At 38.4% G+C, this 20,120-nt stretch overlaps 1 protein-coding gene across 1 annotated transcript in view; it reads left to right on the top strand.

The window, feature by feature from the left end:
• Positions 1–20,120, top strand: part of ACBD3 (acyl-CoA binding domain containing 3) — a 31,945-nt gene that overhangs the window by 5,980 nt on the left and 5,845 nt on the right. Inside the window, exons 2-6 of the mRNA XM_059065753.2 lie at positions 8,804–8,945; positions 9,595–9,735; positions 12,560–12,718; positions 14,435–14,609; positions 18,407–18,593. Coding sequence (XP_058921736.1) covers positions 8,804–8,945; positions 9,595–9,735; positions 12,560–12,718; positions 14,435–14,609; positions 18,407–18,593 — 804 coding nt within the window. The remainder of the gene's footprint in view (positions 1–8,803; positions 8,946–9,594; positions 9,736–12,559; positions 12,719–14,434; positions 14,610–18,406; positions 18,594–20,120) is intronic.

Genomic DNA, 20,120 nt, shown 5'->3' with positions numbered 1-20,120 from the left:
TGTTCTCTGCCAGGCAACAGTGATAGGGCCATGAAAGAAAACAGATTTGAGCTTAGGCTGCTTTGGGGGAAATTCTGTATCTGGAATGAGAGAAGGGGGAGGTGGTCCCGCTATCTTCCACACAGTTCAGGCAATCCCTGGATACTGCTTTCAGTTTGAGGCATCATTCTTTAGGGTTAAAGACAAAATGGAGCTCATTCAGAAGAGAGCAACTTGTATAGTGTGGGAATTCGAATGCCTGCCATCATTATCATAATAGCTGCTGTTTAGTGAGTGTCTGCTCTACTCAGGCACTGTATCAAGACTTTGGAACACAGTATTTCTAACCCTCACAAGAAATGTGAGAAGTTATTATCTCCATTTTATTGATAGCAAAACTGAGGCTCAGAAAGGTTATCTGTGTCTGTGTTATATACTTAGTAAATAGCAGAACTGGGTCTTTAGGAGGTATGTATGAGTGAATAAGCTGGGAATATTTAGCCTAAAGAATAGAGAATTCAGGGCAAATATGATATACAGTATTTTGTGGCTTTTTTTGAGGTCTGATCTGTTAGATGTGTTTTATTTAATGCCAAGGACTGGAAATAGACACTGTGGATAAAATTGAGACAGATCTACTCAGAATAAAGAGCTGAAATAAAAATCACAGCTATCCAAACATGGAATAGGCTGTTTGAGACAATGAATTCCCATCACCAGGAAGTGTTCAAGCATATGTTAGCAGTAACTAGGTGGGTATGCTTTGATTTCTTTATTTTAATCTTTTACGTATCTACTTCAGGTTTTTTCTTTGTTGTTACTGTGAGGCTTATATAATATAGTTATACTATAAAATACTATACTGTAGTATAAAAATATACTATGGGTTAAGCTGATAACTTCCATAGCATACAGTAACTATATTCTTTCACTTCTCCCTCCCTCACATTTTAGATTATTGATGTTACAATATACATCTTTTTATATAGTGTGTCCAGTAACAAATTACTGTAGAGCAAGTGGTTATGTAGAGAGGATTTGAACTTTGGTTGTGCAGTTCAGTCGTCTATCTCTTTTTTTTTTTTTTTTTTTTTTGTGGTACGCGGGCCTCACACTGTTGTGGCCTCTCCCGTTGCGGAGCGCAGGCTCCGGACGCGCAGGCTCAGCGGCCATGGCTCACGGGCCCAGCCGCTCCGCGGCACGTGGGATCTTCCCGGACCGGGGCACGAACCCGCGTCCCCCGCATCGTCAGGCGGATTCTCAACCACTGCGCCACCAGGGAAGCCCAGTCGTCTATCTTTAATATCCTTTCCAACCCATAGATTTTATTGGCTTTCATTTCATCAAATAAAGACTAGAAGGAACATTGAAATAATTTGTTGCCTTCCTCTATCTTTACCTCCAGAGAGAAGAGAAAAATATTTCTCAGTAAACTTACTCTAACAGTTGACATGCGAGACTAATAACCTTTTGTTTAATTAATTTCAGATGGAAGGGTAATCTTTCAGAGCTTTGGGCTTGGTAACTGTGATTATAACGCTATTATCAAATTATTTATGTTGTCTTACTAGAACTGTAAAGTTAGATACTTATAAATTTAATAGAAATGTAATCTAGAAGCCATTTCTCTCTTTATTGGGAAAATGTGTTAGAAGAAATTCAGTGGCTTAAAGCAACACATACTGTTTTATAGTTCTGGAGGTTAGAAGCTCAACATGGGTCTCACAGGGTTAGAATACAGGTGTCAGCAGAGCTCTGTTCCTTCTGGAGGCTCTAGGGGAGAATCTGTTGCCTTTTCCAGCTTCGGGAGGCCAGCTGCATGCTTTGGCTCGTGGCACCTTCCTCCATCTTCAAAGCTAACAGCATAACATCTTCAAATCTCTGTCTGACTCTTCCTGCTCTCCCTCCATTTATAAGGACTCTTGTGATTACTTTGGGCCCACGTGGGTAGTCTAGGATAAGGTCAGCTGCAATCTTAATTCCCCTTTTTCATGTAACCCAACATATTCACTGGGATGTAGATTCTGTGGATTAGATGTGGATATCTTTGGAGGGGTGGTATTACTATGCCTACCACATGTTATAATGTCTTATGAGCTGATTACTGAAATTGAGCATATGAGTTTACTCCTTTTACCTTTTTTTTTTTTTTTTTTTTTTTTTTGCGGTATGCGGGCCTCTCACTGTTGTGGCCTCTCCCGTTGCGGAGCACAGGCTCCGGACGCGCAGGCTCAGCGGCCATGGCTCACGGGCCCAGCCGCTCCGCGGCATGTGGGATCTTCCCGGACCAGGGCACGAACCCGTGTCTCCTGCATTGGCAGGCGGATTCTCAACCACTGCGCCACCAGGGAAGCCCTACCTTTTTATCAAAGTGAAAACCAAGGCAATTTAAAAGGTCAAGTTGTACTATGAAATTTATAAGGAAAAATAGCCAGCCCCGTCTCTCTTTTTTCCCATCTCCAAGACCTTCTCCCCCAAGGCAATCACTTTCCATTATTTTAACTGTTTCTTCTGGTATTTGTCTCTGTTTTCCTGCTTCTTCTCTTAATTTATTAATTATTATTATTATTTAAATATTTATTTATTTGGCAGCACCAGGTCTTAGTTGCGGCACGAGGGATCTAGTTCCCTGACCAGGGATCAAACCCAGGCTCCCTGCATTGGGAATGTGGAGTCTGGACCACTAAGGAAGTCCCTGCTTCTTCAATTTAAAAAAAAAAAAGAAAAAGAAAAAGTAAAAAGTAACTTATACATGTATGCCTCTCTCTTCCTCCTTCCTAAACTCTTAATTTTATATTATCACATTTGTGATTAAATCAGTGTCAGTTGTCTATTTGTGTTATTCATACCTGAGACAGATCATGCACTTTGGTTATATTTTGGTTCTTATGCAAACTCTTTGTCTTTTGTGTAGTTAGAGATAATTATCATTTTTTTCTCTGTCCTCAGGTAAACTCTTTTTTTTAAGAGACATCTCTCCTAGATATCCTTAAATTTTTGATTCAGTCTTAGCTTTCTACCTTCTGAGTCTCTGCCCACAGTCATCCTGAAAATTACCTTTACCTCTCTGTGGTGTTGGAATTCCTTCTTCTGGAATTCCTTATTTTCTTGTAGACTTTCTTTTTTCCTGTTGGAAAATTTCTTTCAGCCTTTTTTTCCCCCATGTTGGGAGCTTTCTCAAATGTCCCGTGATCCTTGGGTATTCATTCTTGTTAAAGGGTGAGGCACTGGAGAGCCAATTGTAACCTAGAGTACAAGCTTTTATTGTAGGTAATGAGGCAGAAGTTTCATCGGGGAACCCTCGACATCAGTATCTTTCAAACTAGTATGTGTAGGTATTTTATTTTGGGCCAGTTTTTCATGAAAATATTCCTGTCTCCTGCCTGGAGTGTATGAATCTAGTTGGCCAGCATTTAGGCACTAGACAGGAGGAGGGAGGGTGGGTGGAAGTTGTTTACCATTTACTAGCTTTCATTTTGTTTCTCTTTTTAGTCCTGCAGTTCACTCTCAGGCTGGTGTTCTCCCACCTGGAGTATCTGTGATTCGTGTTCTCTAGTATACACATCCAGACCTCTGCTAAGTAGGGGCAAGGTAGCCATCTGCCTGCTTGGGATTGCCAAACAAAATGGGAGGTAGGGGTACCTGCTTTTTAGATAGTTTTTAGATAGTTTTTTAGATAGTTTTTTATAGTTTTTAGGTAGTTTTAGATAGTTTTATATATTTATATATATTAGATGTATTTATATATCTAATATAAAATATTAATATATTTATATTTTTTAGATGGTTTTATATATTTATATACATATATATGTATTTGTTTGTTTGTTTGTTTGTTTTACTTCTTGGCCACGCCCCGAGGCATGTGGGATCTTAGTTCCCCAACCAGGAAGGAATCCGAGCCCCCTGCATTAGAAGCGTGGAGTCTTAACCACTGGACTGCCAGGGAGGTCCCTAGCTAGTTTTTAAACCGAAACCCCTATTTTTATCTAGACTTCAGCTTTTAAAGAACCTGGTGCCTTCAATTCCGGAGCTTTTCCAGGGTTCTCTGAATTGGCCTCCTTTTTCCTTTTAGTGGGGTTTCATTGAGGATCAGATGTAATAGTGTGTGTTCAATCCATGTTTAACGGGAAGTTGAATTTTATGTTTTCAATCCTTTAAATTATATTCGAATTTTTTAAATATTTAGAAATAATTTGGCTTTTGCATTTATTTCTTCCTTTAGTCCAGGGTCAGTAAACATTTTCAGTAAAGGGGCAGATAGTAAATATTTTAGGCATTAAGGACCATATATGGTCTGTGTTCATATTCTTTGTTTTTTGTTCGTCTATTTCTGTTTGTTGTTGTTTAACAATTCTTAAAAAAGATAAAAACAATTCTTAGCTCACAGGCCTTAAAAAACAACTGTGGGCGGAGTTGGTCTAGTTTGCCAATCCCTGCTTTAGTCTGTCTCCTTTAGGTAAAATAGTTTTTTAACCTGACTTTTGGTCTTCAATTTTATAGAAAATAAACTTTTTAATATAATTGTTACTGGACAGATGCCAGCAAGTGATCCTTTTTAGTCCATTTGATTGAAAATGGCTAGCTTTGTACTCACACTTCTCCAGGTAGTAGAGATGGTCATTTTCTGCTTTTCATTGATGTGTTTTCACACACTTGCATCTGAAAAATAGCTCTGCCGGTTCTTTCTAGCATAATTTATATGTCTTTTTGGTTGCCATAGAAAGCACTTTTCCAAATTGATTGAATTTAATGACTTTGTACTAATTAACTCTGTAAGTGCAGGGACCGAGGATGATGCCTCTCTTCTTTACCGGCAGGACTGAAAGAGCTTTCCTTTGGGAATATGGTCTTGGCTAAAGATCTTCGAGTTTCAGCAAGGCGTTTCTGTCTGTTGCAGTTATAGTAGTTATAACTTCTTTGCTGCTAACTACGTTTAATGCCCTTGGAACCAGAAATAATTTTAGGGGAGGGAATTCCCTGGCTGTTCAGTGGTTGGGACTTGGTGCTTTCACTGCCAGGGCCTGGGTTCGATCCCTGGTAAGGGAACTAAGATCCCACAAGTCGTGAAACAAGACCAAGTTAAAAAACAATAATAATAATAAATATATTTTTTAAAAAAGAAATAATTTAGGAGAAAATTATTCTCATCTAATGCAGAAAAACTAAATAAAACAAATCTTCGTGGTGTGTGAACTAGAGCCATCTGAAGAGTAGGAGAGAAGTAACTTTTTTGTAATACTATAATAGTCTGCCTAATGATATTGATTGTGAAGGGTTTTCATTTTCTGTTTTCGTTGAAGTTTAGAATGTCAACATGATGTGGGCTGTCCTGTACTAAAGGTGGTTGGGATTCTTAGTATATCCTTCTGGGTTTTGTATATTCCTCAGGAGAGAATAATTGATCTGTTAATCTCGTCCCAAAGGCTGAAAGATAAGTTGCCTCGACTTTTTAAAAACGTTTGTTAAAAAAGAATATGTGTATTTGATATAAAAGTACATATGCACATTGGAAATCTGAGGAAATAAAAAATGAATAAAGAAAAAATCTGTAATCCAATCTTTCAGAAATAATTATTAGTATTAACATTTTGGTGTGTTTCCTTTTCTTTGGTTTGTGTGTGTGTGTGTGTGTTTTTAAGACAGATTTAGTTCCCGGCTAGAATAATGATGAATAATTTGAAGATTCAGTAATATGTGTTAAAGGAAGGATTATAGAGCAAGTCTTAAAACTAGGAAATGCATAAAAGATTCTGTGGAAAGGCCAGTAAAATTCACAAGATTGGATGTACTGTTTTGCTCCTTTTCACAGAACTTGACCTGTACAGTCAGTTTCTTCTTTAGAGAGATTTGTTGGGCCTGGTTTTGGTGTGGTGAGCGCCTGTTAACAAAGCGTGCGCTTAGTGCTGGCGTTCATGGTGGTGAACAAATTTATGTGAGTGCTTGACAGAAGCTTACACTTAAAAACATATTCCCCTTCTGAAAAATTAATTCCGTCAGGCATAAAAAGGGCAGATGTTAAAATGACATCCAAAAATCCTGAAACCCCCCTTCCTCTGTTGATGAGTCACCTTTTAGGGTCAAGGTTAGACTAACACCTTGCTGAATAATGGGTACAGTTTCCTTGTTGACTCACCCTCTCCCATGGTCCCTGATTCTAGTTTGAAATAAAGGAGCAAATTTATCACCTGATAAGAAATGGACCCTCCCTCCATTAGAATAACTTTATAGTAGTCATATTTTTTAAATATTTTTTTCATACCCACTAGTCCTATCTGTTAGCTTCAGATCATCTCGCTAAAGCAAATAAGAATTCTTGTGTGTTTATGTTTGAAAAGTGCTGTATTACATGACTACTCAGAAAAGTGTTTGGTCTTCCAGTGAATAAAGTTTCCATCTGATTTTATCTTTATTGACGTTTATTTGGGTCAAAGCAACAACTTTCATAGAATTTAGACTTTTTTTTCTTTAAGGAAAAAACAAAACAAAATCTCAGGGATCCTGACTGAACAAAACAAGGAAGTTATATTCTACTATGGACTCTACCCCCACTGTTTCCCAGGCTCACTACACCTTTTTTTTTCTTGAATGACCAGCAGCATATTTTTCTTTTATAAGCCTCAAAATAAAATGAATAGTTAGGTTGGTGCCTTTTTGGTTTTAAAAAACAAAAACTTTATAAATAATAATCTTTCAATTAATAGGCTAAGATCAAGGTTGGAGCTGTTTTTCAGATCATCACTTTTGGGGGAAGTAAGAAGAAAGTTGGGGCTTCCCTGGTGGCACAGTGGTTGAGAGTCTGCCTGCCAATGCAGGGGACACGGGTTCGTGTCCCGGTCCAGGAAGATCCCACATGCTGCGGAGCGGCTGGGCCCATGAGCCATGGCCACTGAGCTTGCGCGTCCGGAGCCTGTGCTCCGCAACAGGAGAGGCCACAACAGTAAGAGGCCCGTGTACCGCAAAAAAAAAAGTTTTGCTATGTTTCTCTGAGACATAATTAGCATAAGAAAACTTTTGGTGATTAATATGTACAGAATTAAGGTAGATGGTAAAGGAAGCTTATGGGCATCTTTAAAATTGGAGAAAGGCTTTTTGGTAAAAAGTTGCCATTATTGTTTCACATTTTTTAGCACCCTAACATCTTAGAGTACAGAGTTCTGGTAAGATAATTTTGTAAGAAAAATCTTACCTGTAATTTTTAAAAAGAAAGATCTGTATGTGTAATCACCCATTTTTACATAGTTATAAACCTAGTATCTAATTTTTTATTCTACTTATTTAAATTAATACATCATAAATATATTCTCTGAAATGCTATATAGCCCTTATATTGTTATTTTAATAGCTGTATAGTCTATTCAGTGGATTACTATAAGCATTGCATTATTGTTGAATAATTAGATTTATAATTTTAAATAATGCAGCAGTGAACAGGTATAACACCGTGTTTCTTGCTAAGATAATTGTTCAAGGCTGTATTTAGAAAAGATTCATTGGGAAGTGAATGAAATAAGGAGCACCTCTTTTAGGCTTGTTGGTTTTTATTTTTTTTAATTAACTAATAATTTGTTTATTTTGGGCTGCATTGGATCTTCGTTGCCGCACACAGGCTTTCTCTAGTTGTGTCTAGCAGGGGCTACTCTTTGTTGCAGTGTGAGGGCTTCTCATTGCTGTGGCTTCTCTTGTTGCAGAGCACGGGCTCTAGGCACATGAGCTTCAGTAGTTGTGGCACACAGGCTCAGTAGTTGTGGCTCACGAGCTCTAGAGCACAAGCTCAGTAGTTGTGGCACATGGGCTTAGTTGCTCTGCAGCATGTGGGATCTTCCCGGACCAGGGCTCGAACCCATATCCCCTGCATTGGCAGGCGGCTTCATAACCACTGCGCCACCAGGGAAGTCCCTAGGCTTGTTGGTTTTTACATGAAAGATAAAGTAAAGATGTATTTCGGTTTTGTAAGCTCTCATCTGTTTTACTTTATTTTGATTATATACTATGTTGGAATTAAACGTAACTACTGGCCCAACCTAAAGAGTTGGAACAAGTCATTTTATTACCTCTCTGACGTAATTTTATTTTTCCTTAACTCTAAAATAATCGTTACTTTAAAAATATAATTTTTAATAATTTGTTTGCAGTATATATATACCTGGTATATGCACCTAAACACAATTATATACTGTATTGCCAAGCTATACTTTTTTTTTTTTTTTTTTTTGTGGTACGCGGTCCTCTCACTGTTGCAGCCTCTCCCGTTGCGGAGCACAGGCTCCGGACGCGCAGGCTCAGCGGCCATGGCTCATGGGCCCAGCCACTCCACGGCATGTGGGATCTTCCCGGACCGGGGCACGAACCCGTGTCCCCTGCATCGGCAGGTGGACTCTCAACCACTGCGCCACCAGGGAAGCCCTAAAATTATTTTTTAAACTACTTAAGAAATGATTGCTGAACATTTTTAACATTTGTAAAATATGTCAAGTGGTACACTAGTATGTGTGTCCTTACTGTAGCTTGACAGATTGGTTTCTCTTTAGTGGCAGCTTTTCTTAAAAAATTTAACTCTAGTTGATTTACTCTTTGTAGTAGTTTTAACATAAATAACAGTACTTAAGCTTTATTTTTAAAAAATTAATTTAGCATAAAGTGTTTCTATCTTGGCTTTGACGATGAAAATTTAGTACTTGAAATTAAAATCTCCCTATAGTGCTGTTTATATATATCACAGGCAATTTGTGATATACCTTACAGCAAAATTTCAACATATAATGCTGAAAATTCTGTATTTTGCCAGTGCTAATTGTTTTCTTTGTATTTATTTTTCTTAAAGAAAAAGATGGCAAAGCATTTCATCCAACTTATGAAGAAAAACTGAAGCTTGTGGCACTGCATAAGCAGGTTCTTATGGGTCCATATAATCCAGACACTTGTCCTGAGGTTGGATTCTTTGATGTGTTGGGCAATGACAGGAGGTAACGGTGTTTTACTGTATAATGAATTTAATGAGAGTAATGTTGAAAAGGGTACAAAGTAAATTGATTAAGATGTAAATAGCTGGCTCGTTAGCTTTAGACTAAGAACTAAACAAACATTTTTGCTTGCAGCTTTTGGAGTCTTCAGACGTTTATCTGTTTTTGGCTCGGAGATGTTTATGGCTAAATATTGTGGAAGAAGTTTACTCATCTGTTTATGAACATACAACAAGTACAGCTTCATTTGATTCTTCCTAAATAATATTTAAAAAGCCATTTACAATATAGTAATTGATTCCCTTATTGGGACATACAGAGTTGTGACAAGAAAGAATATATTAAGCATTTTATTCAGTTAAGGCTAAATAAACTATGATATAAGAAAAGTAAAACTTTGATACCTTTTACTGGTATGGAAATTATCAGCAGTGCAGTTAAATTGTGGTTTACGAAAGTACGTTTGGTTTGTATGTGGCATATCTAATTTAGTAAATCAGTACATGCTTGTTGAAGTTTTGAACCTTTTGTTTATAGTAGAATCATTCTTCATTTTAGTTGTAACTGAGACTTGTTCATATTTAGGTTTAAATTAAATCAAATTCTCATTCTATTAAGAAGAGGAAGTAACTTTTCTTGTTATTCTTTACAGGAGAGAATGGGCAGCCCTGGGAAACATGTCTAAAGAGGATGCCATGGTAGAGTTTGTCAAGCTCCTGAATAGGTGTTGCCATCTCTTTTCAACGTATGTTGCATCCCACAAAATAGAGAAGGAAGAGCAAGAAAAAAAAAGGTGAAGTTTGATGGCACAGAATACTTTGTCCTTGAACAGCCTACTTCATAGTATACTGATGCTTTTGCTTTGTGGAGTGTCTGTTTTAAATCAGGTGTCTTACTTCCATTGGATCCCCACTTCTTATGGCAATTGCTCAAACTTGCCGATGTGAGCAGGTGTTTTTATTATGAGTTTTGAAGGGAGAGGGTTTGCTGCTTCCGTCTGGCTATACCTTTAAAAGTAACCGCCCATCCATCATGGCAGCATTCCTTTTGTGTTACTACACTAGGTTTCTGAGCAAGCACAGTAAGCTCAGCCACCCCCCTCCTCCTTACCCTCTGGTCTGATACACCCTTTGGGCTGCCTCCCTTGGGTTTCTAGAATATTCATACTCCGTATCATGGTTATCAGCTGTGCTACATGGTAGACCTTATATAGGCATTTCATATTGGCTGTGGCTTCCAGATGGCTTATTATTTCCAGAGGTTGCACGGGGAGCTGTTGAATGTGCTGTTTGTATGTTTATGGGATTCTCTGTCATGATTGTGAACGCAACAATTATAGCTAGCCCTTTATTTATTTTAATATTTATTTATTTGTTTATTTGGTTGCACCAGGTCTTAGTTGCAGCAGGCGGGCTCCTTAGGTATGGCATGCAAACTCTTGGTTGCGGAGTACATGTGGGATCTAGTTCCCTGACCAGGGATCAAACCCGGGCCCCCTGCACTGGGAGCATGGATTTCTCAGCCACTGTGAATCTTTATTTATCTAGAGGTTATATTTTCAAGAACTTTGACAGTCCAAAAATTCTAGGTAATGAAAATAATGCTGTAACACCAATTTTCCCTCAGATTATATTATACTTACTTTAGAAACAGTTGGTTCTCTGGTTTCCCACCTTAACGTGGATTAGAAATAACATTAGAAGAGAAAATAGCCTAACAGTGAGGGAGAAGACAGAAACCATGAAAAATAGATGCAAGAATGATAAAAGTGTGGCAGTCAGGGCTAATGTGAAAGCAAACTCTCTATCACTGTATTATGATGTGTATAATTTTTATGCTTGCAGTTATAACTCCTGAGTTATCAAGAGACAGAGTATTGGGTATAATTTATTTCTCTTTGAGAGAATAGAAAATATCTTAATACATTTCCAGAAGATACTTATCCAAAGGAAGATAGTTTTTAGCCAGAGAAAAAGTTTTGATTCTTATGAGAATGGAATGAGGTTCCTTTATTGGAATTGATTTATGTGCTGCAGTCCATTGTGTAGTGATATTGGATCATTGAGGTGTAGCTGTGTTTTTGGAAGTAGTATATATTGCTTTCTAAGGTCTTTTTTTAAAAAAGTTATTTATTTATTTATTTGGCTGCTCCGGGTCTTAGTTGCAGCATGCGGGCTCTTTTAGTTGTGGCATGCAGGATCTAGTTCCCTGACCAGGGATTGAACCCGGTCCCCCTGCATTGGGAGCACGGAGTCTTAACCACTGCACCGCCAGTGAAGTCCCTTAAGTTCTTTTTTAATGATAAATTGAATATTTAAGTTACTACTCAACATGTAAAGCTGTATTTTTCCTTTTAAAAATATACCTTTGTCATGAGATGAGGTCCATGTAGAATTCTTTTAAAGCATTTGAGACTAGACTTCCTCTGTCCTGAAGCTTAAGCTTTGGTTTATGGAACATCTTGCCCTGTGTACTGTCTGTGACATATAAAAAGTAGGTCATGTTATTGCTGTAGTTTGAGACTTGGTTGTGGCTCTGGTGTGTTAATCACTTATAGAAGTTTGGGGAGAAAAGTGGGGTAACCCAGACACTTCTCATGGAGGGCCATGAAATGATGCCTTCTCGAAGACCCCTCAGAAGTCTTCTCTTTCATCCCATCTTCAACCTCCCTGCACTCCTCACAACTCTCAACCTATATGGATGGCATCCATTCCTAGTGCAACAGAGTCTGCTCTCCCTCGGGAGAGGGGCTGTGGTGGTGAGCAAGAGCTGGGTAAGGGCTGCACCTACATCCCCAATTGTTCTTTTCTTTTTTTTAATTAAAAGCTTTAATTTTTTTTAATTTCAGAAATTATATACGAATATAAGCAATATAAATGATTTTCCACTTATGGCAGTATATGAAGCACAAACTGAAAACCTTCCTTCCCACCTTACTTTTAGTCTCACTCTTCTCTCCGTAGATAATAGCGGACAGATTTAAGGTATATCTTTCCAGGCCTCCTCCTTCTATTTATTTACCTGCTTTTTCCATTAAACATATATATTAAATGTCTACATATTGGGCCATGTAGTCCTATTCTTTTTTTATGGCTACATGGCATTTCAGGGTGGATTATTCATTTCTCTACACACTTATTGCTTGCTTATTCTTTCCCACACTGTGGTAAGCCCTGAGGATATAGCAGTGTGAGATGGACAGTCTCTGCCCTTATGGAGCATGTACTTTAATGAGTAAGGCAGATGTATTGCTAACTTTATCACACAAATTTGATTTCAACCACAGCAGGTAGTATGAAGGAAAAGCTTGTGGTGCTGTGAGCATATCTTAGAAGGGAGGTTTTAGGGTATCATAATGTTTTAAGTGGTACCTTACTGATGGACTCCTTTTTCTGTTGCTGTGCAGCAGTCATTGTTTTTGCTGTGATCTGTATATTTTGAGATTGACTCCATATGATAAATTTCTCCTCATGAAGTATAGGTATTTCAAATTGTGATAAAATTATCACACGATTCTCTAAAAAGCTTGTGTCAGTCTTCACTGGGAAATAGTCTTAAATTATTTTTAAACGGGATTTTTTGTTTAGGGTTCATTCTCTCTGTCCTTTACCTTGTAGGAAGGAGGAGGAAGAGCGAAGGCGGCGTGAAGAGGAAGAAAGAGAACGTCTGCAAAAGGAGGAAGAGAAACGTAGGCAAGAAGAGGAAGAAAGGCTTAGACGGGAGGAAGAAGAAAGGAGGCGAATAGAAGAAGAGAGGCTTCGGCTGGAGCAGCAAAAGTACGTATGTTGTGTGGCTTGTGTTTAACAGTGAGCAATGGATTGACACACTGTTGTGCTTGACCGTTTACCATTGTGTGCCTTGGAATAATTCTCTGATTTGTTTGACTGGGAAGTCGACCAGCATTAGCTACTTGCCATTTGTACCAATGATGTGTTACCAAGGAAGGCCTCATCTTAAGCATCATTTGGTTGTGAGTGAAGAATGTATTAGAAGGATTTGGGATTTGCTCCCAGAACCCAGGCACTAGAATAGGAGCTGGGGTTGCTTGCTTGCTCTCTGTCTTTGGGTCCACACAGTCTCTTGTCTTTGCTTCTCTCAGCTATGTCTCTGTTTCATTCTTCCTGTTCTCTGCAAATTGTCACTCTGCTTTGGCATATGCAAGGCTATCCTAGCCAAGATTTATGTGGTCTTTGTTTTCATGCATCGGACAGAGACTGGCTGGCATATGAGAGACCCAGTTACAAATTCCCAGGCCAAAGGATCTAGTTGGTTCAGCCTGTGTTGGGTGTCTGTTCCTAGTCTCCTAGTACAGAACTTGGGAGCTGAAGCCATTTCTTATTCAGTAAGGGCTGTGAGAGCAGCTGTCTCAGAAGGGACTGGTTCTTCCAGAGGGAGCTGTGGGAATGAGGAGGAAGGGATTAACGCCCATAAAACACTGTGGGAAGAAGGCCTAGGGTTCTAGAGGTGGCATGGCATATAGATTAAACCAGAGGACATGTGGGTCCATTGTTTTCTCCCCATTATTTCTGAGTAGTTCCTCAGAAAAGCTTCAAAGTGACCCAGGGCCTCAGTCTACCTTGGAGAGAGACTACTCTTTTTGAGGGGAGAGGGGTACCCTAGATGGACCCAGTGTCATGTTCTATTCAGGAGTTTGTGAGATTCTGCTTTGTTATTATCTGTTAACAGATGGCTTTGAGGTGTTTATGTTTGGTCACATGACTGAGTTACGCATGTGGTTCCTCTGGAAAAAAAAAAAAAGAAGAGTAATAGTTTACAGAAATCAGTATCTCTAAACCAAGTGTGCCCAGATATTATCTTCAGTATTCCTCTTTAAGGCAGGCTTTACATTAAATGCCAAGGGCACTCAGATTTTCACTGGCTTTCTTTATACTTACCAGAGCCATCTGTGACATCTTTTAGCTATTCTGCCTTTTCATGTATTTAGGTAGAGAAACCATGGCCAACAGTTAAATGTCTCATCTCTGCCATAGATGACAACCCATCCTCTTAAAAGAGTATAGGCTGGAGCCAGACTGCCTAGACTTGAATCCTGGCTCTGACATCTACTAGCAGTGTAACAAGTTACTGAACTCCTCCATTTCCTGCTTTGTGAAACCCTACCTCAGAGGGTGGTTGTGAGAACTAAGTGGGTTCGTACATGGAAGTGCTCTGAACACTGCATGGCACATAGTAAGGGCACAATAAATGTTAGCAGTGATGATGGTGATGATGATGATGGTGATGATGATATGCTTATTATTCTCCCTCTTCATCCCAAATTTTCCTTGAAAAACCTATGTGAAAAATTAGGGGCCAAGTTTATTTTCTTAATCTTTCTCTGGACGTAGGACACACGTTGATTGGTATACATTACTACCTTAGTCATTTTTAAGAGTTATGCATTATAAAAATCAATAACAAGGACATTTTATTTTGTCATGAACAATCAATCTCCTGTAGTCAGACTAGTGTATATTTTTTAATGTTTTTAGGCAGCAGATAATGGCAGCTTTAAACTCGCAGACTGCCGTGCAGTTCCAGCAGTATGCAGCCCAACAGTATCCAGGGAACTACGAACAGCAGCAAATTCTCATCCGCCAGTTGCAGGAGCAACACTATCAGCAATATATGCAGCAGTTGTATCAAGTCCAGCTTGCACAGCAACAGGTATGATAGATAACCCCCGAATTCAGCCATAGAGAGGGTTTTTAGTTTCATTGGAATGCAAGTTCTTTTTTAACAGTTGCTGATGAATTTTGCATTAGTTAGCCTCTCAGGTATAACGTAACTTTTAGAGGACCTTTATTAAGGGAGATTTTAACATTGCACTGGCAATTATGAAAGGAAGGGTATGATAGCGAAGCAACAAATGATGTGGCCACTATTATATTGTCATAAATGTATTTGGGATTTGTATGGACCTAGTGTTATTCCAGTGAGTTTGATGTAGATTCTAATAGTGGTCCTGGAACCATAAGGACTTGGGTGATTAGTGCCCCCACAGGCTTTGCTTCCACATAGGAATATGTGGTTTAGGGGAAGGACATGCGACTGGAGGTCACACACCACTTGGATTCTGTCCTGGCTTCGCCGTTATCTTGTTTGATCTCAGGCAAGTTACCTATTGCTCTGATTTTTCTGCCTTTTCTCCCAGTCAGTAAGAATGAGCTATAAAATCCTGGTACTTGTCTTGTTAACTTCACAGGACTATCAGAGGAATGAAATGAGAAAATAGTTACTCTGTGAAAGTATTTGGTACATAGGGAAGATAACTGATTTTACATTCATTATTTTACATCTTGCAGAGGCATAAAATGCCTCCTTAAAGTTAACCTAGCTAAGTTTACGTATTTAATTAATTTTCACTTATAAAGCAGTTACTACCTGTCCAAATACCTGAGTGAAGTAAAGTGTTGCAGGGAATTGCCTGGCGGTCCAGTGGTTAGGACTCGGCACTTTCACTGCCAGGGGCCCAGGTTCGATCTCTGGTGGGGGAACAAAGATCCCGCCAGCCACACAGCATGGCCAAAAAAAAAAAAGAAAAAAAACACAAACTATGTTTCTCTGTAAATTTAATAAAATGTTTTTTTTTTTAAAAAAAGGAAGAGAAGTGTTGCATTATAGTTGCTCAACATTTCTTGTTAGGTGAAGTAATCTTCGTTGTTTTGCCAAGCTCTTTAAATTCCTTGAAAATTAATATCCTCATCTAAAATACGTTTTCCCCTGAGTCTTTAGCATTTAGTGAGCAGCTAAAAGGCACTGCAGGTTTTGTATAATCCATGAGAAGAGGAAAAAAGGATGTCAAACTAGAGTTACAAGATAATAGGTGGTGTTTTGGAGGGATTTCTTTTCTGTCCTCTAAAGCCTGTTTCTACTTTAGCGTATCACTCCCCGTTTCCTGCTTCTTTGATGGGCATTGAGATAATTATTTAATAGGCTAGCTCATTACACACTGTCCTGCTTATAGGTTGCTATCACTTAGTCATAACAAAGTCAGTCATATAGGGGAAAACCAAAAATCTTTGAAACAGAATTGGAAAGCCATAGTTTAGATTGCAGTGAACAAACTCAAGTTTATCAAATTGATTGGTTGTCTCTGGAAAGAGAGAAGGAGAGGGACTGGAGAAGAAGCAAAGGGAACTTCAGTCCCATAAAGTATTAATTTTTATATAAATATTGAGCAAAATAACAAAATGGGAACACTTGTTAATTTGGGGGTGTGGTTACATGGGTGTTTGTTACATTGTTCCTGTGCCTTTCTGTTCTTTTAAATACTTCCTGGAGTATAGAAGAGAGATTATGTAAATACATAATTACAATCTATTATAGGTAATAGAGGTATATTCATAGGCAGTGGGATCCTGGGGTAGAGAGTTGTTCATTCTGCTAGAGTTTCAAGAAAGGATTGAAATGGAGAGGGACCATTTGAGCTGACCAATTGATCATCAACAGAAATGCTTTTTTTGCTTTCCTGTCATGCAGTGAATGTTCTGAGTGTGCTGACTTGTTTTGGTTGTATGCCCTTTTTCTTGAAGCTGGTACTCTTTTAGAAAACTGATGTGAAAATTACTGAGAATTTAGGCCTTGGAAGAAGGTATTTTAAACTCTTTAAGTGTTTTGCCAACCTGCACTAACGGCAGAGAGAGGCGTTGCTGTTTAAGTAACTGGTTTGTAAATGATATGTTAAATGAAATGTATATACAGATATGCCAAAATATATCATTATCCCTAAACCATGAAATTATATTATAAAGGCTTTTTTCCTATGTTTTCTTTTTTTTTTAACTGTTGTAAATGTATGCTTACTTATTATAACTCAGTGTTTTAGTTTAAAAAGTTACTGAAATGCCCCAACACTCAACAGTAGATTGGATAAATAAATTTTGTATTTTCACAGTGGCATATGCTGTCGCAATGCAAACAAACAAAATACAGTTATAATTACTTGTGACTTAATAGATGAACCTCACAAACAAATGTTGAGTAAAAGAAGCCAGACACAAAAAAGAGCATATATTATACAATTTCATGTATGTAAAGTTCAAAAATAGGCAAAGCCAAATCTTTAATATTACAAGTTAGAATACTTGTTACCCTTGGGGGACTTCCTGGAAAGGGATACCAGGAAGGGTTCTGACATGCAGATAATATCTTTTTAAAAATTTTTTTAATTTATTTTTTGGCTGAGTTTGGTCTTTGTTGCTGCGCACAGGCTTTCTCTAGTTGCAGCGAGCGGGGGCTACTCTTCTTTGTGGTGCGTGGGCTTCTCATTGCAGTGGCTTCTCTTGTTGCAGAGCATGGGCTCTAGGTGCGCAGGCTTCAGTAGTTGCAGCAGGCAGGCTCAATAGTTGTGGTTTGAGGGCTTAGTTGCTCCGCGGCATGTGAGATCTTCCTGGACCAGGGATCGAACCCATGTCCCCTGCGTTGGCAGGCGGATTCTTAACCACTGCGCCACCAGGGAAGTCCCACAGGTAATGTCTTGGTCTGGGCGTTGGTTACATGTGTATGTTTGGCTAATGAAAATTGATCAAGCTGTACATTTATGATTTGTATACTTTTCTATATGTACATTATAATTCACAGTTCCCCCAAAAGTTACTCAAGTAATACTTAGGTATTTCTAGTAGTATTAATATTTATTCATCTTGATAGGAGAGGAATGTCCTAAAGTAGTTGTCCTTTAGATTTAAGATGTTTTTATTCTCCATTTTGACTCTGAGGACATTTTGATTTCATGTTTATGAATATACATTTTAATCATAATTATGTAAACAGTGATGAATTTTCATTAAGAAAGTATTTTGACCTCAAACTCCATTTTATAAGCCTATTTAATTTTTAGGTCAATATTTTTTACATGATTAACAGTTTTTAGTTAAATCGTGATAAGAATTTTTCTGTATATAGTTTAGAGTGAAGATTTAATTTATTGATTATTTTTGTCCATATTTGATTTGTTGGTTACTTTGGGGGCCCTTATCAGGTTTCACCAGTTATAGCTTCTGCCTTTATTAATTTTCTTCTGTGACCATTTATTTCTACCAAGTTTAATTTTTCTGAATCCAATTTTATGTATTTGAATTTTATCAAGATTTTCTTTTATCAATTTTAAGAACAGATGTTACTGTGTTCAGTTTTTACCTATAATAATTTTATTTTGGATTGATTATTTCTACCTACTTTAATTTTTCCTGTTTAGTTTTTCTAGTGATCCTCAGGTCACAAAAATGTGATCCTCAGTTACAGTTTTTTTGTCCACATTAATATTTTGACATTTTTAGCTATCAGTTTAATATTATGATACTAATATTCATTTAGATAGGCTAAAAACTGATAGAGTTTATTAGTAATATCTTGGAGCTACTTGATGGGGCAAAAACATAGGGTCAGAATACATTTCAGGGTAGATGTCTGGTTTATTAGCCTTCCTGGTCAGTGTATCTTCACTTTTTCTTGACTTATAGGCAGCATTACAGAAACAACAGGAAGTAGCAGCAGCTGGGGCTTCTTTGCCTACATCATCAAAAATGAATACGACTACGCCAAGTGATATGATGTCAGTGAATGGACAGGCCAAAACCCACACTGACAACTCTGAAAAAGAGCTTGAACCAGAAGCCGCAGAGGAAGCCCTGGAGAATGGACCAAAAGGTATGGTTTGGCATATGTGCTCTTCCATCCATATGCTGTAATTCAGACTTCATGAAAAGCAAAAGTCAGGAAGTCAGGTTAATTAGCTTTTGAGAGCAATTACATATTTGTGAGAGTTGAATATTTTTTCACTCTTCAGTCTGAATCTGGTGCTTCTGGTGACTCTTTGAATAGTTTAGAAGAGCAAATCAGATGTCCTTTGGACAGTTTGGGTTGTCTTGTTGTATATATTGGTTATCTATTGCTGTGTGACACACTGTACCTGAATTTATTAGCAGCTTAAAATAATAAACATTTATTATCTCTCACAGTTTCTGTGGGTCAGAAATTTGAGAGCTGCTTAGCTCAGTGGTGGTGGCTCTGGTCTCTCGTGAGGTCGTAGTCAAGATGTCGGCTGGGACTGCAGTCATGTGAAGGCTTGACTGGGGCTAGAGGCTCTGCTTCCAAAGTGGTTCCCTCCCATGACTGGCAAATTCGTGCTGGCCCTTGGCAGGAGGGCCTCAATTCCTTGCCCTGTGAAGCCTCACCAAATGGCTGCTTGAGTGATCTCAACACAGTGGCTGGCTTCCCCCAGAGCACATGATACAAAGGAAAACAAGGCAAAAGCGTCAAGTGTCTTTTATGCCCTAGCTTTGGAAGTAATACATCCGCACTTCTGCCATATTCTGTTGGTCCTGATGCATTTGGGGTGGTAACCTTACAAGTACATGAATACCCACAGGAGAGGATCACTGGGGGCCATCTTGTAGATTGGCTACCATATATTTACAATATATTTTTGAGACAAAAGTACCATGTTACCAATAAGAATTTAGGTTTTCAGAGGGCTGCTTACCTTTTCATGGGCAGCTCATTCATTCATTCAGCAATTGGTTGAAGATTTTCTGAGTGTTGGGCCACAGTAGTGAAGCAAAATAACACACATAGAATAAAAATTGTGGCTATGGTAGGTACTGTGCTGGAGAGAAAGGTCTATTATGATGTGAGAGCACATAATATGGGGGATATGACCTAGTTAGAGAGGTCACCAGAGGTTTTCCTGGGGGAAAGGACACTTGAGCTGAGAGATCTGAAGCAAGAGTTCAGTAAGTAAAAAGGAAGAAGAGAACATTTCAGTGACAGTGATCAGAGATGGTGGTGTGGTTCATAAGAAAGTTGATTTCAGAGTTCTTCCTTGTTCTTTTTAGAACAAGTAACAGAAAATAGTTTCAGAAAAGACCTTGAAATACCTTGGTTCACATAGCCCCCCCTTTTTTTTCCTATTAAGAGTTTACCAGTATTTTCAAATGAATCTTTTGTCAAAGGCTCTGTGAATAACTCTGGAAAACCTGTTGAGTACACATAGATACTGCTCAGTAACGATACTTTACCCATTTTTACTCAGTCGCTAGTGGTTCTATTCCTATCCAAGTTTTTCTCTTTCTTTTGAGTTCTTTTAGAATAGCCCCTTTCCTAGAACTTTGGTTTACTCTGAGGTCAAGACTTTTTTCTGACAGAGAGACTGAAGTCAAAGCCCAGCTTTCTTTG

This window comes from Kogia breviceps, chromosome 1 (assembly GCF_026419965.1).
Source record: "Kogia breviceps isolate mKogBre1 chromosome 1, mKogBre1 haplotype 1, whole genome shotgun sequence".
Lineage (NCBI taxonomy): Eukaryota > Metazoa > Chordata > Mammalia > Artiodactyla > Physeteridae > Kogia > Kogia breviceps.
Note: the sequence above shows the minus strand (reverse complement) of the source record. Positions and strands in the feature narration are given on the sequence as shown.